Source organism: Peromyscus californicus, unplaced genomic scaffold, assembly GCF_007827085.1.
Source record: "Peromyscus californicus insignis strain IS unplaced genomic scaffold, ASM782708v3 Scaffold_6__1_contigs__length_162567912, whole genome shotgun sequence".
NCBI classification, from domain to species: Eukaryota; Metazoa; Chordata; class Mammalia; order Rodentia; family Cricetidae; genus Peromyscus; species Peromyscus californicus.
Window position 1 is genome coordinate 4,135,373 of NW_026294584.1, and position 12,209 is coordinate 4,147,581.

Genomic DNA, 12,209 nt, shown 5'->3' on the forward strand with positions numbered 1-12,209 from the left:
CTACAAACGAGAAAGCACCAAAATTTTATCTTTTCCTTCAATGGGGAGGCATGCCTGATTCAGTTAATTGAATTTGAAATCTGGTGTAATAGAACATCTCTTTGCACAAGCAGCCAGCTCCCAACATTTTGATTTCAAAATGAAAGGCATTCACTACAATATCTTTAATTATCATTCATTCAGAGGACAGTGTGGGACACACTTTTCCAATTGATGTTGCAGAATCATGAGTCAAAGAAAGGAATGACACATCAGGCAGCTGCAGAATCAAGAAACAGCTAGCCATGCCACTAGAGTCTTTGCAGACACTTCAGAGATGGAAGAGAATTGAAGGGGCTGTAGCCACATGTGCTCAATAAATGAAATGTTAACACAATTTCACAACATAGTATAACAAGTTAATATCACGCTTAGAGACTTACTCAACATAGTAAGTGCCATATATGGGATCATCGATTTTTTCCCAGCCATATGGAAGCTCTGAAAAACAAAAAGTTATTTCTTTCAGTAAATAAAGAATATATATCACAATTTTCTAATAAAAAGTAATATAATCTAATTGTTCATAGATTAAAGAAACAGTCTTCCAAGTAGAATAAAACGAATAAAACCATCAGGGTTCGCCCAAATTTCAGACACATTGTGAGAGCTATAAGCAGCACCAACTTGAAAACTGGTAGTTCAAACCAAATCTCCCTTCCCTACAGATTCCCTGCTGGGCTTGGCTGTTTGTTCCTGCCAAGCAGTAGGCTAGCACCTCATCACTTACCACCACTCAGCAATACAGAAGGCAAACCACTTTCCTCAGAGTGCATGCCACACTCTTACTGATTTGTGTTGTGAAAGGATCATTTTGGGATAAACACTATATTTTCAAAATATATTTCTGAGGATAGCAAATTGTTTGTGCTGACTGAAACAAAGATGTTCCCCATTCTCAATTGATTGAGGTAGTTAGTAGCGTGTTGTGACTTTCCCACCACATGGGTCAGAATTTGGATGCTGCTAAGAAGCTTGCTGGATATAGTTTCTTTAAAAAAAAAAAAGTCTAAAATTTCCAATGTACTTTTCTTGAGAATATTTCTAATTCTCCAAGCTTAATTTTAGTACATTCACACTGAGAATATCGATTACTGTAATTCTTGCTGTTGGCAAAAGCATGCTGTTTAGAACAAAGGCTTTACTGTCTAACTACTTTCCACGTACACTGAGGCTTCATAATAAAGTCTGACAAATATAAATAACATTTAATTTTCCTTGCTAAATATTAATTCTTTGTTCATAGCAATATATGTTACTCCAACAATAGCACTGTTAAATGTCTCTTACTATACTATAGGCATGCAAATACATAAATTAGCTTTCAAGGTATATAATTTTGATGGGCTTATGTTTTAATTTCAAAAAATAAAATAAACACAAAAGATCACAATTCTTTAACCTAATCTTTAATGCACCATCTGTGTAGGACACACTACAAAGTAAACCTTTTATTATTTTTCTATTGAATATATTAGAAATGGTAAATTCTTGGAGGTAGAATTTTGGATTAAAGAATTGTGATCTTTTGTGTTTATTTTATTTTTGAATTAGAATATAATCCCATCATTTCAAGTTATATAACTTGGAAGCTCATTATGTATTTGCATGCCTATAGTATGTTAAGAGACATTTAACAGTGCTATTGTTGGAGTAACATGAACAAAGCAAAGTTATTGGAAAAAATATAATTATCAGCAATTTTGCCATACAGAAACAACCACTGTGAATATTTTGTATTTTGGTGAATATATTTCAAATTGCTTTCTATGTTTATGGACTAATTTTTAATTAAAGTAAATATTATTATATAGCTTGTTATTTTACTTGACAAAGTATCAATGGCATGAACACTACTGCATGATACCACTTTAAATATCACAAAATAGTAGTCCCATCATGGCTTGGGTCTGTAGACGTTCACAGTCTTCTACTATTGACTATGGTGAACTTTCTATAACATGAACCATCTGTGTAGGACACACTACAAAGTTAAACCTTTTATTATTTTTCTATTGAATATGTTAGTAATGGTAAATTCTTGGAGGTAGAATTTTAGATTAAAGAATTGTGATCTTTTGTGTTTATTTTATTTTTTGAAATTAAAATATAATCTCATCATTTCTGTTATCCCCTTTTCCCTCCCATCCCTCTCATATACACCCACCTTGCTCTCTCAAATTCATTGCCTCTGGCCCCTATTTTTACACTGTTGTTACATAGATAACAAGCTGCTTAGTCCATATAATGTTACTTATGCAACTCCTGCACCCGAGGCTCAGAGAATATTGCAGAAAACAGGACAGAAAAACTGTAAGAGCCAGAGGACTAGAAAGTCTGCTGTAATATTGTGTTTCCTAGAGATATCAGGGAAACTACACTCATGAAGTCTCAACAGCATGACTGCCTAAACAATATATAAACAAGAATGACACCCAAAGACATGCAAACATGGAAGGTGGAATCTCAGGGCTCACCAACCCTAGACAATGAGCTGCTGGAAACTAAGGAATGATGAAAGCTGGAGAGGTAGTTTTTCCAGGGAAGAGTCCTCAAATTGGTTATCCAAAACCAACTGGTCAGCACTTTTTTGTTTTTTGATAAATGTTGCTAGCCTGCCCTTCTCCCATTTACAGAAGCACACATTTATAGTCTCATTGGGAACATATGAATGATGATTGTACTATTAAATTACTTATAAATTCATGATTCCTCACTCCAAACTTTTGGGGACATACAGATTTGAGAATTCAGACTTTTTCTGAGTTTAGAAAGCTGACATGATGCAATTACTCTGTTCTGTTTTATAACATTTCAAGTAGAGTTGGAGAAGCCCTTTTAAAGTCAATGCATGAGGATTCTGAAAGGATAAATGGTGCTGGTTGGTCGCAGGAAGAGTCACGGGCACAGCAGAACCCAATATTAGTTTTTAGAGCTTTAATGGAGGGATGGGGGTGGGAGGAGCCAGGCCTGGTGGAGGGAACAGAGCAGAGACAGAGAGAGGAAACACAGGGAGAGAAGTGCAGAGAGAGAGAGAGAGCATGGGGGTGCATGTCTGGCTTTAAGGCTGGGGCGCAGTCTCTCATTGATGATGTAAGGTGCCAGACAAGACCCCAAGCTGCGCATGTACAGAATCCTAACAGATTCTATAGCCAAATGTGATCCATATGAAAAGGGAAGATATGGAATTAACTATACAGATGTTTTTCATTAAATGCCCAAAGCTAATGGATATTGAAGCTTTGGCTATTAAAATTTCTTCACTTGACAATACCTAACAAGTGCCTTTTATAAGCAACTAAAGTAAAAGAATATACATAGGCTAGAACTGGTTGCATGGGCATTTATTACTTATTTGTCTCAATGCACGAATCCACATTTCTAACAAGCTTAATAACCTGAAAGGCATATCACAGCAGGTAGAAGTATTTCATGATCAAACTTTTAAGGGATCTTTCATCTCATAGACCATCCCTTCACTTATTTCTTATCTTTGGCTCTTTTACAGGTAAGTTACTAGTTCTAACTGGTGCCTATAGTAGTAAAGGTCATTGATTAACTCTGTCAGATTTACAATGGAAAAGGTCTTGGGGACAATTTACTATATATATTCTCACTTGCCACTTTGAATTCTTCTCAGAAATTAGGAAGAATCTGTTTTGCTCTTCCTAAGATGTTGATTTGCTTACTTGCTTCATATTTAAGAATTCATGATAAAATAAAATTCTGTTATAAACACTTATATGTTAAATTCATCTGTCAGTGATTTTTGTTTACACTTTGGGATGGAGGGCTACAGTATAATCAATTCTCTATTACAAAGACCCATCGCTGCCTTCATTTTAAATATTCTCAGAGTTGACAGATAACATATATATGTGTATATATATATTATATATATATAAAACAATAACAAATATATTCATTGCTTTACTTGTGAAGATGGTAGATAGGTATAAAAAATCCACCAATGCTTAAAAAGGTAAGTGTATGTGTATACAAATGTATGGATGTGTTTGTGTGTGTGTGTGTGTGTGTGTGTATATATATATGCATATATGTCACTGTACATGCAGATATATTTGTTTATATTTACCTAAATGAGATTTTTAGTATGAAAAGGAAAAATTTAAATTTATTTTATTGATATGTAAAAACAGAAAATTGCACATATTTTAGTAGAGTGTTATGATGTTTTAATACCTGCACATTTTGTATAATGTTTCAGATTAAGCATATCTATGTCTCCAAATATTTATCATTTATTATGGTGGAAATGTTCAAAATCTTCACATTCTAAGAAATACTGGGTAAAGGAATATCAACTATGGTCTCTCTATTATGGAATGGCACAACAGAAATATTATGTTTTTCAAAAGGCAACATGGTCTTCTTTGACAGAGTTTTTGTTTTTGAAAGAGCAAGAATGATCTGAGTTAGGATGTTAATGAACAATCACAATATTCACATGTACAAATAAGCAAAATTAAAATTACAGACTAAAGAGCAGACCTAGATGATGGAAAGTTAAGAATTACCTTTCATTGTAAAAAACAAGTTATTTAAAGTTGAATTGGTTTTTAAAAACTAATTATGTCTCCCCAAATTAAGCTAACAAATCAGAAAAGGAATTTCTGATATGGTACTATTTACCCAACGAGGAAAGCATGCACCTTGGAGCTCTTGGGCCCTGAACCTCTTAGAACACTGTATTCAACAGCACCTAACAAATCTGGAGATGATTAAGGTCACATTGACAAAATAGCATAGACTACACAAAGTGGAAAAATAAACACTTGAGGTCAGCAAGGTTAATGCAGAATTAAGAACTGTCTTAATTGAGATTTTCTTCAGGCCACAGAATCATGATGTAAACTTGGTGATTAGATGTTTTAACCCTGCAAAATTTGTATGTTTGTCCAAGTCAATCTGTAGTCAACAACTTTTTGTAGTGGGAACAGAATCAGAAGATTAAACAGGCATCCATTGCTGCATGGGGGAACAGAATTGGAAGATTAAATGGGCATCCATCACGCATGAGTGCTGCCAATCACCTTTTCTTTTCTTTCTTTTTTTTTGTAACTTAAAAAGTCATTTTATTACATTTGGAGATTCTCCCCAATATCATCAATAGATATTTTATTAATTTATATTTAATTTTTTCATACAATGTTTTGATCATAATTTCCCTCCCTCAACTCCTTACAGATTTTCCCCACCTCCCTCCACATTCAACTGCATGTTCTCTCTCTTTCCCTCCCCCCATCCCTTCTCTCTATCTCTCTTGAACTAAATTGTGCTTTTCCACTGTTTTTTTTATTGTTTTAGGTCCATTTTAGTTATAGAAAATAGAAACATTTATGCTAGAGCATAAAAAACAGCTTTTGGGTTACAAAGGAATGTTTATGGACAGTTCAAAGATGACCTACCTTATGGAAAGACACACATATTAGAGAACTGTGTGGAACGTATTTCAGGGTTCTTTGACCCTCTTTGTCCGAGCTGTGCCATGGCCCTTCGGGCTACAGTCTACGTGTACCTGTGTCCCTTTGGCTCAGCTTCATCCAATCTGTGTATACCCTCATCTTCTCATGTCTGACTGGCTATTTCTGCTTGCTCATCTTGAGTTACTTCTGAGCTTGACCGCCACCTACCCAGCTCCTGGTGGCTTTGTGCCTTTAGTATGGCTATTGCCATTTTGGTCTCTTTCTGGGTTCCATGTTCCTAAAGAAGTTATTCATCTAGTTGATTTTGTTCAAAATAGATTCAAATTATTTGGTCTGACTCTTCAGTCAATATTTTGATACCATACACCAAGGAGGACACATTTTACCTCTGTAATTTTTTTCCAAACTGAATAACTTCATTTTGACCATAAGAAGAAATATAATAGCATGTAATAGCAAATAGAGGGCGACTCTACAAAGCAACAGTCCAGAATTGTTTCGAAGTGTGTGGGTCATCTAAAAGAAAGATAGACTGGGGCACTGTTCAGAGTGGAAGACCACAAGGGCACGATTAATAAATGAATTTTGTCACATGGGTTGGATCTTGGACTAGGAAAAAGGACAACAGACAGATTCAAATGAAGCTTTTAGATTGGTCTAATAGTCTGCCTGTTACTTTATGATTTCAGTAACTGCATTTATAAAGATGGTATTAGGGGAAGGTCGGAAGAAACTTTACACCATTTTCAACCTAATTTTGAAAAATTAACATTAGAACATTAACATCATTCTAACATTTCTAAGAAAAATTTGTTTCCGTTGATTCTCATTCTGCATCACCCTGACTCTTGACCCTGCTCTCTGCTGTGGGATGGTCTGTATGTCAAATGTGTTGCTCTGATTGGTCAATAAATAAAATACTGATTGGCCAGTAGCCATGCAGGAAGTATAGGTGGGACTAACAGAGAGGAAAATTGAGAGAACAGGAAGGCGGAGGGAGACACTGCCAGCCACCACCATGACAAGCAGCATGTGAAGATGCCGATAAGCCACGAGCCACGTGGCAAGGTGTAGATTTATAGAAATGGGTTAATTTAAGATGTAAGAACTAGATAGCTAGAAGCCTGAGCCATTAGGTCAAACAGTTTAAGTAATAATAAGCGTCTGTGTGTTTACTTTATAAGTGGGCTGTTGAACTGCTGGGGCTTGGCGGGACCAGGAGAGAAAACTCTCCAGCTACAGCTCTCCCCAGTTTTCTTTCCATGTTCATATCAAATGTGTTCTTTTTTATCTTTTTTGAAATCCAAAGTAATGACCAAAGGGAAATATTGGAAAAAATATTTAATTTATTCTCACTACTGATTATATGACATTTACTTAGCAATGTTCTATGAGATGTATAAATCATGGGATATTACTGGATAGCATCAGATTTTCTCCAGTACTTGGAGATAAATCTAGGGCCCCACAGATGCTAGGTAAGATGTCTACCACTCAACCCATAGGTCCAGCCCTAGCATTCCATTTTTAAATAAAATGAGGCTGTGGGTTGTTTAAATTTATGTTCTTTTTTATATATTGTGCTTTTCAACAGGTACTTTGAAGAATGTGAATTAATTTTGCAACTTCATCTTTTAAAAATTCTGTTTTCCCTTGCTCTTCTTTACAAGATAAATACTAAATACAACATTCTTGTGTTACTTTTGCTGCCTTATAGAAGACACGGGCTTAAAAGCAGGAGTGCGAAGTCTAGACTGGCGGTTGAGCCTTCCCTGTGAGGCAGATTTGGTGTGGGTGGGTTATGATAACTCATACAAGGGTGTGTGGAGGTCCACTATGGTGGGCAGCCTAACAACCCCTCCAAAGCCAAGAAGGCAGGCAGGCTGCAAATGAGATACTGGAGACTAGAGTGGGATCAGAATGAGGGCTATTTCCTTCTACCTTATATTGTTTTAATTGATTTAGTTTCTTTTTCTTACTATTGTTTTTCAAACTGAAGCTCTTGTTAGGCTGTACTTTCAAGGTAAAATATTATAGTAAGAAAGAAGAAACTGGGATTCTCTGGGTGAATCATATGACACAGGCAAAGCTTCTATTAAAAGACTTGGCCTTTAATATTTTATAGTTTTGAGTATACAAATGAGAAAATATAATGACACATTCCTGGAAAACTCATACGAAAGTAATAGCTAGAAGTTTTAGAAATTCTCACTGTGAATTTTAAAAATTAATTATTCATTGTTTGAAAATTTACAGATGTATAAAAAATTTTGATCAGATCTATCACCGACCCCTTCCTCTTCACCCCTGCCCTTTTCTTTCCCAACCACATTGCTCAGTTTCATTGTTTTCAACCTGGTGAGTCAAATGAGCGCTGTCAGTCTGTGGTGGGTGTGGAGTCATCCCCTGTCACAGGAGCCACCTGCCAGAGGCCACATCCCTGAAGAAAATTAGCTTTCTCTTCCCCAGTAGTCACTAACTGAATTTTTATAGAAATATATTTGCCAGGGGCTGGTGGGATAGCAAACTGGGTGAGAGCACTTGCTGCTTAAGTATTATGATCTGAGTTCAAATCCCCATCACCCATTTTCCTTTTTGTAACACAATTGATATACTAATGATAAGCTAACCATAGACTATTTTCCCCAACATAGAAATTGCAAGAAAAAGTAACTAGACCTTTATTCCATTCAACCTGGAAAACAAACAACTTAGTTGAAAGTAAAGATCCTAACAGCAAAAATAGAGAACATTGTCCCTTTATGTTCTGTTCTGTTTCCTTGCACTCTGATATTCCTGTATAGAGGAGCAGCAGCATGGGCATTACTATGGGAACACATACTGGGAGTCATCCTCAGGAGCTGTGGTGTAGGACAGGGACTATTTTGAAGTTAATAAAGAAGAGCTACCTGGTGTTTTATAGTGGTAATATTTAATTTGTGTTATCATATAGATTTAATATGAATTTAAAATATGAATATTTAATTACTACAGTATACTAGTGAACTTTAAAAATACTGACCACAGTCGACTACAGGTTTGTTGTTGATAATCAACACATTCACGCAGGAAGTTCTAAATAATGATACTTTGCTTAGAGATGGACTACATGCGTGTGATGATGACCCTATAGGATTACATCACTGAATTGTGGGGTACTCCTTTTTGCTTTTGTTATTAACCCTGTGATGGGTATGATGATGAAGCTCCTTAGGAGCTACCAGAGTAAACCCTACTATTAAGTGACATCTGACTATAAATTAGTTTCTTAGCATATTTTACCAAATCGGAACAGAAATGTGTATGATTTCCTTGGCAGGTATTAGTGTATTAGCAATGATGTATGCAGTAATATTTTGGGTACTTACTCTTTTCTAGATGGAAAAAAAAGCTGTCAGATAGAGCTGTGCAAGTCTGTGAAGCTAACAAGTATGACAGGCCTCCCTGAGACAGTGACAATAAATGGCAGCAGGAAAGTGTAGTATAAAAAAGATTCTGTCTGCCAAAGATTTAGATGTGGCCATGTCTGGCTTAGGCTTGCAAGCTTCAATGTGTAGAAAGTCTCAGTTTAGAAAGCTGGGGAGTGAGGAAACTAGGTGGTATCTGTCTTTTGTTCTTAAAGCATTGGAGAATGTTTTTGGATTAAAGAAAGGTTTGGAAAGTAGCTATGTGCTCAAGATTTGGAGCACACAGTTCTATTTCCTTCTTATTTCCTTTAAATCTATATCAATCCCACCTTCTCTCATTTGTCAGTGTAATTCACTTAAAACAGCTTCCTGAAACATTCCTGGTTTCCGCACCGCAGAGCCTGACGTCTAATTTGAACTGTCAGTAGCTAAAAAGAGTAACACAGCCTTTCATAACCCACATGGCCACACCATTAGGAGAAATAAACTACTGTCAGTGTTGCAAGCCATGTTTAAGTAGGAACATAAATGCCCAGCCCACTAAAAGCCTCTTGGTGTCAGAACAGGGAGCATACTAGAAAGAGGAGCCAGACCAGTAGCTCGATGTGGACTGAAATGAGAAGACAGAGAACATCAGCTGCAAGAGATAAGTTCCCTCCTCATGTGGGGGAAACACAACTGACAGATTTGGTAGGTCAAACCTTAGCTCCCAGAGACCTGGAAGAAAGGGGTTTGGAAGTCCAGGGAATTAGCAGTGGAAGTATTGAAGGCAGTGTTGGAGGGGGGTGATGTTGATGGCCTTGGAGACTTAGGATGGGACATGACCACATGACTGCAATTAACTGTCTGCTGAAATGAAAGATAACCATAAGGTCAAGAGAACCTGCTATGAAAACTTCACTTCACTAAAGGAAAAGAAGAACTACTCCTGAGCAAAAAATGTAATCCATCTGCTGGTCTAGGAATAAAAGGCGTTGGAAAAAAAAAACCCTAGAAAAGAGCAGATAATATTCACACAAAGTTTCTATAAAGGATGAGAAATGAGAGTCAAAAGAATACAACCAATGAGACTTTGTTACTCTCCCTCACATGGAGACAAAAACAAAAGCCTAAACTGTAATAGGACCTGAAAGTATTCTGAACAAAGCACATAACAATACAAAATAAGATGTTGAAATAGATATTTAATCACTCTGAGCATAGATAGGCGAAGGAACGATTGATAGTGAAGAAGAATTTGTCAGAATGTTATTTTTGATGTTTCAGTTGTAAACCTAGCCTCTATCAGCTAAGATATCTTTCTAGCTCTAAAATGTTGTTTGAAAAAGATCTCTGAAATAAAGGGTAAGTTACAAAGTGCCTAAGTAGAATAGATTCAACTGAAATATAACAAAGACCACTGAGAAAGAACATGTAAAGTCAAGAGAACACAATTTGTGAAAGAAATAAAAAGGTGAAAAGGATTGGTAAAATGTCAATATAGAAGAGAAGCAAAGGTAATCCAGTGTAGGAAATGGAGACACATGAAGAAGAAAAAATATAGGACATTTAAAACTGATCCAATAAATCAAAAAGTCTCCCCTGTTCTTACCCATCTCTCTCTTCTGTCTTCCTTAGCTCCATAATTTATTATTTTCGAGATTCAAGGTTCCCAGCACCTACTTAATTGAAAGAATCTACTTCAATAAACATGACATGAAGGAAGGACTAACAGCGGCCATCCAGTGCATTAATTGTAGATCTAACCTTACAACAACCATAAGAACAAGGATAGAAAAATGTGTGTATATATATATGTATATATATAATGTGTATATATAATGCATATATATAATGGTATATGTTTAGACAACACAGAGCTAATACAGTTAAAAAAGAGAAGTGAGAAAAAAAGAAAGTTGACTGGCCAATGCCTTAACTGATTCATGCTTCAGTAACAGGTGGGAGTCTCAGCATATCAAAAACAGTTGATAACTGATTGAATAAGGGCTTATAAAAGAATACCAAAAGGAGGAGAGAAAAAAACAAACAAATTGCATAGAGAAATAACCAGTTTAACATAATATGATCCGCAATCGTAAAATATGATAGACTTGAAACTAGCAGGAATAGGTGCAATTTACCTTTCTTATTACAATTTTCTACTTGACTCATAAAGAAAAGTGACTTCATGTGGGCTGGGCGGTGGTGGCGCACGCTTTTAATCCCAGCACTTGGGAGGCAGAGCCAGGTGGATCTCTGTGAGTTTGAGGCCAGCCTGGTCTACAGAGTGAGATCCAAGACAGACACCAAAGTTACCCAGAGAAGCCCTGTCTCAAAAAAAAAAAAAAAAAGGTGACTTCATGCTATAAAAATGATGCACATTTAAATAAAAGGATTTAAAAATGGTAAAAATGAAGGGTTGGGCAAAGATATATTAGACAAATAAAAAACCAACAAAAAACCAAAACAGACTAAATAAACAAGTTATAAATGTTGAAAGATCCCTATCTTATAACAAAAGGGTCTCATTTCATGTGAAAACAAGTTATTAATATCTAGACGTTCAAGACTCAACACAAGTTACTATCATCAAAACGGATCTACCATGGTAGCAATGAGACATGGACCTATAAAAAGCTGTTTTCTTTCAGACAAAATTGACAAAATTACACATATAGAAGAACTCAAGTAATCTTTGTAAGATGTATGGCAAATTTTGGGGGCTCTAAGTGTGTTCCTTCCTCCCTCCCATCTACCCATATGCTACAAAATATGGAATATATATTCTCCTCAATACATGGTAATAGTCTTCAAATTTTCCTTCAGATTATATTCCAATAAGTCTTTAATGATACAAAGAAGAAATAATGCAATCAACACTCTCTTTCTGTAACACCATAAGAACTAGATATTGATATCAAAATCATAATTAAAGGAACTTTTACTTAGAAATGAAAAGCTTTAAAAAAAAAACAACTCTTACAACCAAGAGAAAAGGTATGATGAAGTTGAAGATTTTCTACAAGTACTGAGAGTGGAAACAGTAAATGTAAATAGTTACAATGAAATGTGTGACTAGAGGAAATGTTATAGCATATATGGAAAATGGGAATAATGAGAGTCAATACATATATATCATTGGAGCTGGAGACATGGCTCAGTGGTTACAAGCAGTTGTCGCTCTTCCAGAGGACCTGAGTTCAATTTGCAGCAGCCCTATAGTGGCTGACCACCATCCTTAACTCCAGTTTAAGGGATCTGATGCCCTCTTGTGGCTTTCATGGGTACCAGGTATGTACATAATGCACACATACATACACACAGGCAAAACATT

General features: G+C 35.9%; 1 protein-coding gene across 11 annotated transcripts in view; it reads right to left on the reverse strand.

Annotated features, from left to right (window-relative positions):
• The window catches only part of Magi2 (membrane associated guanylate kinase, WW and PDZ domain containing 2), a 1,438,220-nt gene that overhangs the window by 347,790 nt on the left and 1,078,221 nt on the right, over nt 1–12,209 (reverse strand). For all 11 annotated transcript variants that reach the window (XM_052720134.1, XM_052720125.1, XM_052720126.1 and 8 more), the window contains one exon: nt 423–480. In XM_052720134.1, the coding sequence (XP_052576094.1) occupies nt 423–480 (58 nt within the window). The remainder of the gene's footprint in view (nt 1–422; nt 481–12,209) is intronic.